The 17,832-nt window shown below is 34.3% G+C and overlaps 1 protein-coding gene across 1 annotated transcript in view; it reads left to right on the top strand.

Moving 5' to 3' along the window:
- The window catches only part of LOC140449858 (torsin-1A-like), a 34,697-nt gene extending 30,198 nt beyond the window's left edge, over nucleotides 1–4,499 (top strand). The window contains exon 5 of the mRNA XM_072543241.1: nucleotides 4,361–4,499. Within this exon, the coding sequence (XP_072399342.1) occupies nucleotides 4,361–4,496 (136 nt within the window). The 3' untranslated portion in view covers nucleotides 4,497–4,499. The remainder of the gene's footprint in view (nucleotides 1–4,360) is intronic.
- The last annotated feature ends 13,333 nt before the right edge of the window (nucleotides 4,500–17,832 follow it).

Below are 17,832 nucleotides of genomic sequence, written 5' to 3'. Positions count from 1 at the left end.
TGTCATATTCGTGCATATATTCTGAGTGTATTTCTTATTTACTTATATATGGGTGCTTCAGTTAGATTAACTGAAACTTTCCGGAGAGGTAGCTTTGATCAATAGTTCTCTGAGCCATAGAACGTTCTGGTTTAGTATTATTATTCGTCTTCTTCTTCCTCTTTTATTATCTCTTGCTATTTTGACGACACGGGTCTCCTCCATTCTGCTTATTCTGGTGTTTTGTTGTCACATATATGTGTTTTCATTCGGATTTTGCACAATACCAATTTATGATCGCTGTCTATTTCTGCTGATGTTAGTGGTCTTACATACAAAATTTGAGAGGGCTGTAAATCTCTATTCGACAGAATATAGTCTATCATAGATATTTGTCCTTTGCTGTTTTCAAAAATGTATTTGTATTGTTCTTTGCGAGGGAAAAATGTATTATTAATACGTATCTCGTTTATGCTGCAGTGGTCCGTCAGAAGGTCTCAGTTTTCATTTCTGATATTTTCATTATATCGCTGTTTTATTCCTGGAACTTTATCATTGTCAACACGGGCGTTAAAATCACTTATAATGATTACACATTTATCATTTGCGGTCTCGTTTATTACAGTCTGAAGGTGTTGGTAGAAGTTTTCCCTTGTGGTGGTATCTCTGTTGTTCTCTGGTGCATAGATTTTTATCACATTCAGAGGTTTGACATCCAGTTTAACTTTTACACTTACTATTCTTTCAGAGGTTTATTTACATTTTTGTATTTGGTGTAAAAATTTTCTGTGTACTAACAGGGCGACTCCTTCTTTGGCTCTGGTTTCTTTCGCAACACCACTGTAAATGTCATCTAACATAATTTGACCCTTTCCTTTTCTCTTCGTCTTTTGTAGTACACATATGTCTATATTTTTTTCTACAAGCTCTTTTGTAATTTCCTACTCTCTTGTGTTTAGAGACTTTACGTTCCAAGTATCGATGCGAAGTATATTTCTCGTTTTCTGTAAATTCGTTGTCCTCTTTCTCGCGTTAGTCGTCGTAATCAAATCATTCTTATTCAGAGGTATAATCCTGTTTCTATGAGCTGTATGGTTTTAAAGTCTATTAAAATAGTGCTAACCTGGCTTTACACCCCCTCCTCCTTTATCCGGGCTTAGGAGCGGCAACAGTTCTGTCGAGCTACTCGATCCACCCAACAAAACTGCAGGCGGAGTTAAAGTTTAGTATTGTTGTAATAGATATTTCTTGAAAATGTATTAAAGAAATGAAAAGTAAGCGTTAAGATGTTTTATTTTTTTTGCATAAAAATGGCGCCCCATATGAAAAATAAAAGAAGAAAAATTTTTTGTCATAAAATAAATGAAAAATTTAAAAATGATTTTTAGCTTGAAATATCACAGTAGCATACCATTTTTTTTTTAATTGAGACCATTACCCATATGTGTGCCAATGATGAATATACAATTCTTAGTTGTATGAAAAAAAAAACTGTCGACAGAAGTGAGTACTTCCTATAGCGCGTTATTACTATGTGGGTTAATGAAATTTTATGTCTGTTTATTACAGAATTGTTAATATGTTTTTATAATAACATTACACATAGTTCTTTTAAATTTAAAAAATCTTTTTTTTTTTTGTTTAAAAATTATGTTTAATGATTTTAGTAATTTTCAAAATGTTACATATAATACCCATAGAATTTATTCATCATTAACATTTTCATTATTATTTTGTATTAATGCCTAATTATTTCAAAACAGACATAAAATTTCATTAACCTACATACAGTAATTCACCTAATAATAAAGAAGTTGGTATTCACTTTTGTCGGCACTCTCCAAGTACCACACTTTTTCAAATCTTTTTATCAAAAATAATAAAATTACTTATTTTCTGCTAGTCTACAGTACCGCCTTTTTTTAATACTTTAGCGTATTAAACTATTGACTTTAAGGTCATTTTCAATTACCTTAACTTAATTTATAAATACTCCAGTCGTCAAAGACGAAAACGCCACTGAACCTCTAAAAATCATACGATCAAGGTAAATTTTGGCGAGAATATGAATTTCGGGACCCCAAAAAAGATGTTAAAAAGGTTACCACTTTTACCTCCGGGTACCCTTACCCTCGAAGGGAGGTAAAAACACAAAAAATGGATTTACCAAGAATCTGTACACCGTAGAAAAAATATTTCAAATAAAAAATGTAGCTCATAAAATTTTAAACAAAAATGCTTATAAGCATTTTTTCTGTAGAATGAACTGCTCTCCCACAAACAACGCTTGAAGAGACCGTCGATTTTAAATGTCAATTACGCGCGCGAAATCAATGTTCAATAAAATTTGTATGAGCTCAACTATAGCTGGTTTCTAAAAGAAACTGATACGATTCTTGAAGCGTATTTTGTAGAAAATTGAGCGGTGTATTTTAAAGGATAAATACTTATTATTTAATACTGTCACTGTCACTGCCAAATCTTAAAAGTTGTCAGATAACTTATTCTGTTCAACCTCAAAAAATGGCTCCACATGCTAGCAAAGAACTAAAAGCAAGAATTGTAACGAAATTAGAAGATGGTTGATCACTATCTGCCGTAGCGAACCATTTTAATGTAAGCCTAACAACAGTTTTTAATATTAATAAAAGATGGAGAGAACAAGAAACTCTCGAAAGAAAGCAAGGTTCTGGAACATAAAAATATCTACCGCTCATGAAGATCGTACGCTTTTGAAGAGATTAGAAGAAAATCCTTTTTAAGATGCGAAAACTGCAAGAAATATGTCACAGTTTCCGGGAAGGAAGACAACAACTTGGCACAGAATTAAAGCATCGCGTCTTAGGTTTAGAACTGCAGCAAAAAACAAGCTCTTACACCACAACAGAAGCAATCAAGACTTATATTTGCTTTAAACCATCAGCTACAAAATCAAGATTTTTGGGACAGGGTAATATTTACAGACGAGAAAATTTTTTAATCTTCTAAAAAGGGCAAAATTGGAGTGTATAGACCAGATAATAATAGATTTAATCCTCTATATGTTGATAGATATTGAGCAGCTGGTCATTTTAGCGCCAATGTATGAGGATGGATTTTATCTAGAGGAATGGGAATGGTATGGCGTATTGATGGCAGGTTAGGATGGATAGGACATGTAATTAGGCGAGATGAAGATGCAACGATCAGAAAAATTTTCAACCGAAGAGGACCAGTTAGAAGACGAGTCAGAGTAAGACCAAAACTTAGATATCAAGATAACATAGAGGACGATCTAAAATACATCGGAGTTAAAACATGGAGAAGAATTGACAGAGACAGGGGCGAATGGATGATTGTTCTGAAGAAGACTTTGGCTCATAACGAGCTGTAATGCCACTGATGATGATGATTGATGGCAGGTTTGTTAGACAGACATCTGAATATTCTAGAAAACACCATGCTTCCCAAATAATTTTATCCTTTAACAAGATAATTGTCCTGTTCACACTGCAAATATAATAAACCAGTGGCTCCAGAATAACAACATCGAAACCTTACCATGGCCCAGCTACAGCCCAGATTTAAACCCAATCGAGAATGTGTGGGGGGTTATTATAAAATTGTTTACCGGCTTATTTTATACCTCAAAATGCTGAATAGCTGTGACACGGTATACAACAGGTTTGGGAAGAGCTCTCTAAAGACGACAATGTCATAGTTCCCTTCACGCAGATGGACCTAAGACTACAAGCTGTTATCAATGCTGATGGAGATATTACAAGATATTAATTTTATTTTTACATAGCTAAATTTAGTATAGTTTTGGTCTTCCAGATCCTCGCTTTCTTTAGACAGTTTCTTGTTCCCTCAATTTTTTATTAATAGAAAAACTGTGGTTCTGCTTATGTTAAAATGTTTTGCTGCCTCTGATAGTGCCCAGTTATCTTTCAATTTGGTTACAATTCTTGCTTTAATATATTGTTGGGTTAAGTCGTTTGTTTTATTCCTTAATAATAATAAAAATAATAACAACAACCCTATTTTATGTAAAAACTATCATTTATATACTCTTTATAAAATGCAGGAATTCAAAATAATATCAAACTTTAGACCTTAATAATTATTTCAAAATATGAATAAACATATGTAATCAATTGTTTGTTGTTTGTTTGTTTATTTTATTATTTGTCTGTCATAATAAATATAATATAATGTCAGACCAATCAAATACACTGCTCAAAATTATCAAATCTTACTAAGAGTCGTATCAGTTTTTTTAGGAACCAGCTGTACTTTCTAGTGCTCAGTCTCAATTAAGAATACAGCCGAGTGAAGTTTTTACCATCTTATCTCGCTATAGCCTTTAATCGATTGTATTGTACAATTTTTTTGTTTTCAGGGAAATAATGACATTCATCGATTGGGGACCAGAGGGTGTCAATTTATTTTCGAAGACTGGATGTAAAAGAATCAGCGCAAAAGTTAGCAAACTAGTGATCCAAAAATATGCAGATAGGTTGAGATATGAATTATAAGAACGAAATCAAGAACAACACATAGCTTAAATAACAAAAATACTAATTTCGAACGAACTACTTATCACTAACGGGTGCTATCTATATAGTTTGTCATATGTTACTCCAGATTTACTTAATTTATCGTGAACAAAAAAATAATTTAGTAAGGTGACGCTTGAAATCTTCTTTTTGTGATTCCTTGTCTTATCCGTGGTGGGTTATAGTACTTTATTTGCAGCTACTCTGAAGAGGTGTATTGAGCTGCAATTATACTAGTCTCGAAGGTTTCTACGTCAAGAAATCCTCCTTCGGCCAACGTTTCTCTTACCTATGATCTTTCCCGGTCATACTTTATTTGCAGCTAATCTGAAGAAGTGTATTGAGCTGCAGTTATACTAGTCTCGAAGGTTTCTAAGCCAGGAAATCCTCCTTCGGCCAAAGTTTCTCTTACCTATGATCTTTCCTGGCCATACTTTATTTTGCAGCTACTCGGAAGAGGTGTATTGAGCTGCAGTTATACTAGTCTCGAAGGTTTTTAAGCCAGGAAATCCTCCTTCGGCCAACGTTTCTCTTAGCTATGATTTTTCCTGGTCATACTTTATTTGCAGCTACTCTGAAGAGGTGTATTGAGCTGCAATTATACTAGTCTCGAAGGTTTCTAAGCCAGGAAATCCTCCTTCGGCCAACGTTTCTCTTAGCTATGATCTTTCCTGGTCATACTTTATTTGCAGCTACTCTGAAGAGGTGTATTGAGCTGCAATTATACTAGTCTCGAAGGTTTCTACGTCAAGAAATCCTCCTTCGGCCAACGTTTCTCTTACCTATGATCTTTCCCGGTCATACTTTATTTGCAGCTAATCTGAAGAAGTGTATTGAGCTGCAATTATACTAGTCTCGAAGGTTTCTAAGCCAGGAAATCCTCCTTTGGCCAACGTTTCTCTTACCTATGATCTTTTCTGGTCATACTTTATTTGCAGCTACTCTGAAGAGGTATATTGAGCTGCAATTATACTAGTCTCGAAGGTTTCTAAGCCAGGAAATCCTCCTGCGGCCAACGTTTCTCTTACCTATGATCTTTCCTGGTCATACCTTTTAATTACCTCATAACCTCAATCTTAAATGTCAAATAATCAAATTTAAACGTAAAAAGTAAAACTTAAGAATTTTTACACATATTACAATAATCATTGTATGAAATAAACAAGTTTAAGTCACTCTATTTGCAGATAATACAAGACTAAAATATTAATAGTGTTAACACCTTGACTGATTTATGCCAGTAGGTGTCGCTTCGGAACTTGCACATAGCGAACAGGGCGTGTCCCGAGACTAATAGTCAAAATCTGGTGCATATAGATTGGGTCAAAATAATGTTTAATACAAGCTCTCGTTTACGAGATCTAGGCTTCAAAAAAGTTAGAATTTTATATTCGTTTTTATTTTTAATATTAGTACACACTCAACCGCCCCAAGCAGAGATTTCTTGGGGCAGAATTTTTTTGAAGCGAAGCTTCTATACTGGCATTATATTACTTTTTCTCTATAGTAAAATGCTGAGGCAAAGAAGTCTCAGAAGACGAAAGAAGCGCCACGAGACGGCATCTCAAATAGCATCACGAAATATCGGTCTTCACATCGATTAACTACTCTCCATCAATTCGTTTCATCAGGTTTAAATTAAAAACTGCATAAAAAATCACTGTTAATAATAATAGTATCGGCTGTTAAATTTGTGTTCGATCTTAATATTTTTTGTACTTAATTTGTTAATTAAATGTTTATTGTGAATAAGACAAAATATTAGGCTAAACAAAGACGATTTGCCGTATATTTCATTAGTTTTTCATAGAATAAAAATAGACATACCCAGTGGCATAAGTTCACGACATCCACGTCATAGACCCGTCTCACAAGAGAAAAAACAAATTATCTGGAAGGTGTATGATCGATTACAAAACACTACCTACAATGGAAGCTGTTATTCGCTGTTTTTATTAACAGGAATATCAGTGGCAACTTATTCGATAAAAATTAAACGAGGAAATACTACAAATCCTTAAATAATAGCCGTCGAGAATTTAAACCACGATTAAAAAATTGTAAAGATACTACCGGTGAAATTCTACATGATAAAAACTCAGTTCTTAACAGATGGGCACAACATTTCAGCGAACATCTAAATATAAACGATATTGAAGGAGGTTACAATATAGACAATCAACAAAATCTACAACGTCAACTACACAGTGAAGACCCAATAAGAGAAGAAGTCTCAAATGCCATCCTAAAACTCAAAGACAATAAAGCCCCAGGAATCGATGAAATCTGGAAATGTATAAAAAAAGTGGGATCAACTTTTTGCAGCAATCCATAAACTAATACTACTTATATGGCAGAATGAATTGGTACCAGAAGAGTGGCTAAAGGGAATAATATGTCCGTTGCATAAAAAGGGTGATCAACTGGAGTGTAAGAACTATAGAGGCATTATTTTGTTAGCATCAGCGTATAAAATCTTCGGAGATGTATTGTTCGAAAGACTTTTTATTTTCACATTTTACAAAGGATATTGTTGGTCAATATCAATGCGGATTTACTGCTGGAAAGTCAACTACACATCAAATTCAAGCACATAGGCAGATTCTAGAAAAGTCATTAGAATAAACAAGACTTCAAAGCAGCCGATGATAGTGTGAAAAGAACTGCGTTATATAATGCAATGATAGACTTTGGGATCCCACCTAAGTTAGTTCAGTTGATCCAACTAACAATGCAAAACGTAAGCTATTCGTTAGAATTGAAGGAAAAGTTCTTTGACATTAATAATGGTCTAAGATAGGGGGACGCGCTGGCGTGTCTCTTCTTTCATATTGTCTTGGAAAAGGCAATCAGACAATTAAATATTAGAATGATGACGATATAGTTATAGTGGGCAGAAGTATGAGAGACATGGTGCATTGTTTTACAAGGCTTGCGGAGGCGGCAAGTGAATTAGGAGTTGTGGTAAATGAGGAAAAAACCAAATATATGTTGGTTTCTAAAAAACCCGGAAATATCCAACAGAAAATTCAAACAACCATACCTTAAAACAAGTCAAAGAATTCACATATCTTGGATCGCTAGTAAACGCAACAAACATGACAAGCGACGAAATAAAAAGACGCATAGCAATAGCAAACAGAGTTCACGGTCTCCAGAAACATTTAAAAAATAAAAATATAAAACGTGCAGTAAAACTCAATATATACAAGACTTTAATAAGACCGGTTTTGATATATGGGACTGAAACGTGGACCTTCTCTCAAAATGATGAAAGACTTCTTGGTATTTTTGAGAGAAAAGTTCTTGGAAATATTTTTGGGACCGTAAATGAAAATGGGCTATGGCATCGAAGATACACTATCTCAGTTATACACCGATCCAGATATTGTGAAATTCGTTAAAGTGCAAACATAAATGGGCTTTACACATTTCTAGGACGTCAGATCACGAATACACGAAGAGATTAACATTTTCAAAACCAGAGGGCACAAGAAGTAGGGGACGACCACGAAGGAGATGGATTGATGATGTTCAAGACCTAGAGATTCTAAGGTTCAGAAGATGGAGGGAAGTTGCCAGGAATCGACAGGAGTGGCGACTTCTTGGCGTCAATAAAAGATGTCGTAAAACAAATAAAAAAATAAAAGATCGATACTAAAATTCGATTCGTAACGATTTTGGAATAGTAATAAATGACATCCAATTAATAAAAATATTGAATCATCTGTTTAAATTTTTATGACACTTCTCATTTTAAAATAATTTCATATAAATATGTCGGATTTTTAAAATTATCATTTCGACTATTATATTAAATTGTGATATATCTACCTAGGCCAAATCCTGAGACTTGACAAAGAGAACCAAAGTGCGGAAATTAGTAGAAGAGCAAGACTAGCATAGACAGGATTTGGGAAACTTAGTTAGATACTTAAGAACCGCAAAATACCCCAATACTTGAGGAGCAAAGTGTTCAACCAATGCATCCTTACTATCATGACATATGGATGTCAAACCTGGACCCTAACCAAGGCAAACATGAATAAACTAGCCACAACAGAAAGAACAATGGAAAGAGCAATGTTAGGTATACGACTGTCAGATAAAAAAAGGAACGACTGGGTAAGATCCAAAACAAAAGTCGAGGACATAGCAACGAAAATTGCCAAATTTAAATGTTGCTTCGCGGGCCACACTGCTAGACAAAAAGACCAACGTTGGAATACTACAATACAACATTGGAGACCTTACGAAAGTAAACGACCGAGAGGAAGACCACAGATGAGATGGGTTGATGACATTAAAAGAATAGCCGGAACAAATTGGAAATATGTTGCTCAGGATAGAGACCGATGGAAGGAGTTGGGAGAGGCCTGTGTCCAAACATGGACGACAGAAGGCTAAGAAGAAGAAGAAGAAGAAGATTGAAATGTGAAAAACAGTGTTATTAGTAAAACATTTAAGTTGAATTTTCATATCTATATTTTGGGAAAGATTTCTAAAGTAGCACATATTAAATATGGCTTTTTACGAAATAGCTGTCACAGTAGGCATTTGGAAGAGTCCATTTACGTTACGAGGAGAGTCGTTATACAACATGTAAATATCAATATTGAAATCTATAAAATTAATAAATAAATAATAAAATTTATTTATTGAATTTTAAAAATGTTAATTAAATTTTAAAAATACACAAAACATAGTATGAAACTTCGCGATAGTCTACAGTACTACTGTACCTAAATGTCTAAATGCAGACAATGGAAATGATCAAAACGAAACAATATATTTTACGGCGGAGCAGCACATTGAAAATCCGAGTTATGAAGAGTTCAAATAATAAAGAAACTAAAAAACAGTAAAACCCCAGGAACGGACGGAGTTTCAATAGAATTGTTGAAATATGGAGGACCCGAACTCTGGGAAAGAATCCATTGCCTGATAGTTGGTATGGACCAAGGAGCAAATGCGGGAGGAATGGGCAGTTGGTCTTATACAGCCAATATATAAAAAAGAAGATAAGAGGAAATGCCAGAATTACAGACCAATTACATTGCTAAATGTAATATACAAAATCCTTTCTGGCATTATCTACACTAGATTGTCAGAATACTTCGAAAATATAATTGGTGATTATCAAAATGGATTCAGACCAAATAGAGCCACTACAGACAACATATTCATACTTAGAACAATACAAGAGAAAGCTTATGAATACGACATAGAACTATATAATATGTATATAGACTTTAAACAAGCTTCTGATAGTGTGAAAAGAGACAAAATGCTGGAAGACCTCCGAAATCTAGGTATACCAAAAAAATATATCAGCCTCATAAAAATGACGTTGCAGGGTTCAAAAGCCGCAGATAGAATAGATGGAGAACTGTTTCGCCTATTTGGCATCAACATGAGGGTGAAACAGGGAGACGCACTTTCAACCATGCTGTTCAACCAGGTTCTTGAAAAAGTCATCAGAAAAACCAATGTAACCGTCCATATAAACACCAAAACAGTACAAATTACTGCATATGCAGACGATGTCGCCATTATTAGTAGAAGCAAGACACGACTAATGGAAACGTTCAAGGAAATTGATCCTGAAGCACAAAAAAGAGGAAAAATAAACGAAACAAAAACTAAGTACATGAACATCAAAAGAACACCTAAGAATGAAAATAATATAGCAATAGACAACTATACTATTGAACGTGTGGATGCCTTCACATATCTGGGCACAGAAATCAATCATATTATATATAAAGATAACATAACTATGGTAAGATGTAAAGGAAAACTATCGCAACCTATCAAATATGAAACTGGCATTAGACAAGGAGATTCGCTGAGCCCATTAATATTTAATCTGATAATGGATAAAATCATAAAGAAATTTAAAAAAAGAAGAGGATATAGAATGGGAGAAAAGAAAATAAGGATAATATGCTACGTCGACGACGCCATAATAACAGCCGAAAATGAAGATGACCTACAAAGATTAATTAAAGATTTCAAAGATACGGCGCTCATATGCAACATGGAGATCTCAACAGAGAAAACTAAAGCGATAGTGATATCAGCGGAACCGAGACGATGTAAACTAGTCGTAAATAACAAAATAATAGAACAAGTAATGGAAACTGAATACTTGGGAATAAAACTGTCAAGCTACGGAAAAGTGGAAGAAGAAGTACAAAAACAAGTGAACATGGCAAACAGAGCAGCAGGATGTCTCAACAACACAATCTGGAGAAACAAATACCTCACAACGGAAACGAAAACCAGGATATATAAATCAACAATAAGACCGATAATGACGTACACAGCGGAAACAAGAGCAGATACGGCGAAAACACAAAGACTGCTGGAAACAACAGAAATGAAAGTCTTACGAAAATAACAAACCAAACTCTAAGAGACAGAGTAAGAAGTAAGGAAATACGAGCGAGATGTGTTATAGAGGAAATAAACGCGTGGACCAAAAGAAGAAAAGTGGAATGGAATCAACACATCGAAAGAATGACAGAAACTAGAATAGTACGAATAGCAACAGACAAATCGCCAAATGGAAGATCATTGGGACGACCGAGGAAAAGATGGTCAGACAACGTCAATTGAGGCTAAAAAACCGAAAACAGGCATTTTGCCTATTTATAAAGTAGGAAGAAGAAATCAATCAGAAGAATTCCGTAAGTAGCAAAATTAATGCACGTATTTCCAGTGGAAATCGTACATACTATGCTAATAAAAGATTGATGACATCGAAATTATTAGACAAAAGAATGAAAATTAGTATCAATACAACTTTGGTTAGACCCGTAGTAACCTATGGTTGTGAAACCTGGGTAATGATTAAAAAAGAGGAGGTCCAACTCAGGACATTCGAGAGAAAGATACTGAGAAAAGTATATGGCCCGGGGCAAGAGAAAGACGCCACATGGAGAATCAGGACAAACGACGAGGTTAATGAACTGAATGAAGGGTGTGACATTGTAAGATTTGTGAAAAGTCAAAGAGTGTCATGGCTGGGACATGTTCAGCGACAAGAAGACGCGAAAACGACAAAGAAGATGTTACAGTGGAAAGCGGAGAAAAGGAAGACCCAGGAAGAGATGGTTGGAAGACAACCTGAAAACCATGAATATAAGACAATGGAGGAGAAAGGCCCAAGAGTGATCTGAATGGAAGGACATAGCCAGACAGGCAAAGACCCATCCAGGGTTATGATGCCAAAAGAAGAAGAAAAAGAACTGTACCAATGACGCCAGTGTACCAGTTTTTTTCCTGTTTATAGATGACATTTTGCGCCAAACTAAGTTAAGTTAAACTTCGTGCAGCTTAGATTTGTTTTATTCCACTGGTGTGCCCGTGAGCTGACGATTTTTTGTTTAATCACTACCTTAAGATTATTTTGAGTTTGGATCTCTTTGAAGATCATTAAAACATTATTTTGGCTCAACCTATATGTTTTTCTAATTAGTTCTGAGACACATTGTACCAAGTTAAATTTTGTCCTTACCTTTTTACAAACATTTTACATACCGTTTAGGATACGCCATATTTTTTGATATTTTTTTTATTATTGTGTTTTATTCATTTATAAGTCTCGAACAGTTATTTTCAAACTTTATAATTTATGGTTTGTTCCACAAAGATATTTGAAAAAATTTAGGCATTACCAAGAAACAGCTTAAGAATTTTTTTACTATAATTACTTTAAAAACTTTTCATTTCTATCATTTCTTACATCTTTATTGATTTCTTGATTTTTAGAATGTAAAGATTCTATCGACCAAAGCACAAGTATTTTCCTTGAAATTAGTGTAATTTTTATAAATACTTTTTGTAAATACTTTTTTATTATAAAAATATATATTATAAAAAAATTTTATAAATACTTTTGGTTGTAAACGCGGAAGTTGAGAGGTTAGTATGTTTTAAATTTATCATTATCTTCTGGGAAACCACATAAATTGTATTATAAAGCTTTTTTTGTAAATATCTATATCTTTTTTTAATCTATCATTATATCTTTACTCTATGTATACGTATGCATTTATATAAATAATCTGTTTGGAATGGCTTTCGCGGTAAGTAAATATATTCAGCAAAGTGAACTGGCAGAACAAAGGAATATCCACTGATGGAGAATACCTCAGCCATCTAAGATTTGCAGACGACATCGTTCTGATTACTAATAATCCTGAAGAACTACAATAACTTATAAGCGACTTAAATGCAGCTAGCAATGAAGTTGGCCTAAAAATGAAGTTGACAAAAACAAAAACCATGTACAACGAGCTAGTGGATGTAAAAGATGTAATAATAAACAACACTGCATTTAAAACAGTAGACGAGTATGTATACCCGGGACAATTAATACATAAATCTGGCTCCTTACTTCCAGAAATCAACAGAAGAGTGAAACTAGCTTAGACATCTTTTGGTAGAAATTCAGTTATATTCAAATCGAATATGCCAATCCATCTAAAGAAAAAAGCATTCGATCAGTGTATACTACCAATCGTGACATACGGCTGCGAAACTTGGACACTAAAGAACGATATAATATATGGAGCGATGTATGCTAGGTATAACAAAGAGAGATCGAAAAAGAATAGAATGGGTCAGACATAAAACCAAGGTTATTGATGTAATTCATAGAATTAAATCTTTAAAATGGCAGTTGGCGGGACATTTATCGATAAGAACTGACAATAGGTGGTCCATTAGAATTACACTGTGGTATCCAAGAGGCGTCAAGAGACCAAGAAGAGGTCCAAATTTAAGATGGGAACAAGGAAACAAGCCGGTACAACATGGCATAGAAAATCGAATTTTAGACAATCGTGGGCAGATATGAAGAATGAATATGTAAAGGAGGCTACACCATAATTGGTAGAATATGCTGAGAATGATTATGATGAAAATTATTCAACGCGGAAGTCCTACAGAAATCACATAGACTTCCCGCGGAAACTTAATTCAATATTTATTTATATATATATATATATATATATATATATATATATATATATATATATATATATATATATATATCGCCTTCCCTCGCTCAACCGTTTCCATCTCTCTCTGTTGTTCCATTCTCCATCGTTTAGTCCTCTCTTACTCATGGCGTCGTCTACTTCGTTCCTCCAGGATTTTCGGGGTCGTCCTCTTTTCCTCCTTCCTATGGGGCTCCATTCGGTTATTCTTTTTATCCATCTGCTGTCGCTAGCTCTTCTTACATGTCCATACCACTTTAGTCTTTTTTGTTCTATATATGTTAGTATGTCTGTTTCTATTGATGTTCTTTGCTTTATTTCGTCATTACTTCTCCTATCCATTCTTGTTACTCTGCAGCATCTTCGCAGGCATTCCATCTCTGTTGCTATTATCTTACTGCTGTTTTTCTTGTTTATGATCCAATTTTCGGCCCCACATGTCATAATACTTCGCACTAATGTTTTATAAATCTGCGTTTTTGTCTTCATATTTAGGTGTCTATCCCACCATACTGAGTTAAGTTGTCGGATTGCTGTTCTTGTTTGTCCTAATCTTTGTGTAATTTCTTCCTCTGTTTTTAATCTGAATCTTAAATTTGAATTTATCCTTTCCTTTGATTGTTACGTTGTCATCAATCTGTAGATCTTCTATGTCTTCTTCACTTGTAGATAGTAGATTTATTTATATGTATATATATATATATATATATATATATATATATATATATATATATATACAGTATAAGTAAAAGTTTATGGTCGGTATGGACCTTACGTGAGATGGAGTGAGAAACACCTGTTTAAAAAGAGAGAGGTATATTAGGTCCGCCCTTTATATCGCCGAACATGCATGAGTGGATATAATAAAAAAGGGGAAGTTCAACGTTGCCAAACTTATTGGTTTTATTTGACCTGTTGTCTTTTTAGCATTTGAACAATGTTCTAAGATAATCAAATTTGGGCGAAATGGATTTAAATGGCAGCTTACTGTTTTTTATTGGGAATAGGTATAAGTGTAATATATAAGTGTAATATAACATTTTGATTTCCACTTCGGAAATCGTTTTATATAAATAAAATTTATTAATGTTTCGTATTTTAAGTACGATTTCCGTGTTAAAAATCTAAACATCAAAATAAGCTTATTTTAAAGTCACATTGTGCCTTATTCCCAATAAAAATAATAAACTGCATATGACGCCGCAATAAAAAACCTTCATACAAAATTATTTGGCAACGTCTCGTCTCGCGTGGTCAAAGCACCGAATCACACTTGGGGACCGAGGTAACGAGTAAAGGTGGGTCGTTGACGTTTTTATCGTAAACGGCCCTCAGTAATAATGTAATCTTTCAATCTGCGTTTAAATGTTTCATAAATACTTATTAGTTTTCTCAGGATTCGAAAAAAAACGAATGCATTTAAAAAGCATTGGCCCGAAGTTTTACGCCTACGCTCTTAATTACTTGGGACTTCCAGGGCATCAGTCTCCGGAATTCCAAGATCACTATTACAGAATTTATTATTCACTGCACCATAGCTTCTCTTATATGGAGATACCACGTATGTGCCACTCAGTGTCCATGGTGACGACTCGCTGACTTATTTTCAGATAATACATTTTTGACTATGCGAATAGATTCATCAAACTTTATAGTGACAAAAAGCAAATTTTGAGTAAACGTCGTTTCAAGTTGAACCTATTTCGTATGACAATGTTTCAGATCGTCAATCCAACGGGTTGGTAGACGACCTCTGCTTCGGTAGGCATCATCTCCTGGTCTCCATTCCAGTATCCGCTGAATGTTGAATGAAAGTATATAAGAACAAGCTTTAATTTTAGCTATGCTACAATAAATTTGACCCAATAGTTTATGCAAAATTAACGTTTTTTTTACTTAAAAAAACGTTAATTTGAATTAACGATTAAAAGTCCAAAAATGGGAATTTTTAATTTTTGAAATAACTTGTTAATAACTGTTTTTATGCAAAAAGCATTATATTGGAGCTCTTTTAAATACAAATCGAATGAGACTTCCTGATCCGATGGGTCAATTCCTTTTTGAGATACGTTTAATTGTTGATAACAATTCTTAAATTTATATAAAATTTACAGGGTTAGAACTTTTTTCTAAAAAGATGGAGATCTAATTTTAAATGGTCTGCCGATTATATTTATATGAAGGAATAAAAATAATTGCTTAAGAAGTGTTTCAACCCCGTATTTATTGCTTTGAATTAGGGGCAACTTTTGTGTTATAAAATAATTAAGCTATAGCGCTCCCTATACCTGCCCCTTTCCATATCAGTTGGCCCAACGTTAGATTAATAAGAATATTCAATTTTAGAGAACAAAAATTAAAGCTCAACGTAAATTTTGGAAGTTTTAATGCATCGAACAACATTTTTGAATTTCCTATTTATAGAAAATATTTTATAACGTAGGTAATGAAAACTATTGATTAAACAGAATAATAATAAATTTAAAAAAAAACGCATAGAATATGGAATAATAACAAAAAAAAAATGTGAAAGTTTACCATTGAGTTACAACCGCTTTATTTTTAATGACATCCACAATTCTTCGAGGCATAGTTTTTAACCAGTTCTGACAAAATTCTAATGTAAACGAATCCCATATTTCTTGCAATTTTTCCTTCAATTCGTTGAAGGACCTGGCAGGATGTTTTGTCAAAGCTTTTTTCATTTCGCGCCACAAAGTCTATCGGGGACAAGTCGGGACTGTTAAATACCCATTGCAGAAGTGGTATGCCATGGTCTTCAATCCATTTTAATTTCTTTTTTGAGGTATGGCAACTTGCGCCGTCCTGTTGAAAGACAAGATCTTCTGCTGATGTAAACGGTGTTCCACAATCGGTAAAAGAGATTCTTCTAAAATATTCAAATGTTTGTCCGTATTTACAATCCCATCGATAAAATGTAACTTTCCTACACCTTTAGACGACATGCTGCCCCAGATCATCACAGATGCAGGAAATTTGACTTTTATCTTTAGACAGTCGTGATAGGAAGGTTCATTTTTCCTACGAATGACGCGACTCCTACTGTCTCCAACACACACTTCAAATCTGGACTCATCACTTCATTATATTGAATCGCCTGGAGACTGAGTCCAATCTTTATGCTCTTTTGACCATCTTCTTCTTCTCATTGCGCCGTCTCCTTTCGAAGGTTGGCGATCCAAATGGCAATTGTAGTTTTGGAAACTGCTGCGCGAAAGATCTCTGCGGATGAGCGGTCGAACAATCTCCTCAGGTCTTTCAGCCACGAGTTCTGGCGTCTTCCTACTGATCTTTTGCCCTGTACTTTTCCTTCCAGTATAACTTGAAGTAATTCATATCTTTCGCCTCTCAGCACATGACCCAAGTATTGCATTTTCCTCTCTTTGATTATTCTTAGTAATTCTTTTTGTTTACACATGCGACGAAGTACCTCAACATTAGTAACTCTTTGTACCCATGGAATCCTCAACATTCGTCTGTATATATACATCTCAAAGGCATCTATTCTTTTTTCTACTTCGGAGTCCATTGTCCAACTTTCACAGCCATACAGTAAGACAGAAAAAACGTAACATCTGATCATTCGGATTCTAAGCTGTAGACTAAGGTCTGATCTTGTAAAAAATGTTTTAATGCTCATGAATGTTTTCCTTGCTTGTTCGATTCTTGACAGGATTTCTTTTTTTGGATTACACTGACTATTGATATTTGTTCCCAAATATTTTATGGAATTTACCTGTTCTATTATTTGACCCTTGGCATACACCTGTACGTTTATTGGTGTCTTTGAAAATACTAAAGTTTTAGTTTTGGAAACGTTTAGATGTAAACCGAACATTTCGCTGTGGTGAACTACCGCATTTATTATATTTTGTAGTTCTTGTGCGTTGCTTGCTATTAAGACGGTATCATCAGCATATCTGATGTTGTCTATGCTGATTCCGTTAATCTTAATTCCGCCTTTTACCTCGTCTAATGCTTCTCTGAATATAGACTCCGAATACAAATTAAAGAGTAGCGGTGATAAGACGCAACCCTGTCTCACTCCTCGTCGGATTTGTATTTGACCATCTTAGTCTTTTCTTTTGTTGTAATGTTAAAAGTGGCTTTTCCTTAGCCTAAAATAAAATGAAATTTATTAAAAACGATTCGTACCAATTTTTTCAACTATAAAACTTACATTGTAAGAACCAAATCCTAATTTGTGGGCCTCTCGGTGACATGTTGATTTAGAAACGTGTCTTCCAATATTGTTCTGAAGCTATTTTCTTGTAGCATTTTAAATT

The sequence above is a fragment of the Diabrotica undecimpunctata genome, chromosome 9 (assembly GCF_040954645.1).
Source record: "Diabrotica undecimpunctata isolate CICGRU chromosome 9, icDiaUnde3, whole genome shotgun sequence".
Lineage (NCBI taxonomy): Eukaryota > Metazoa > Arthropoda > Insecta > Coleoptera > Chrysomelidae > Diabrotica > Diabrotica undecimpunctata.
This window is presented reverse-complemented; position numbering and strand designations above follow the sequence as displayed.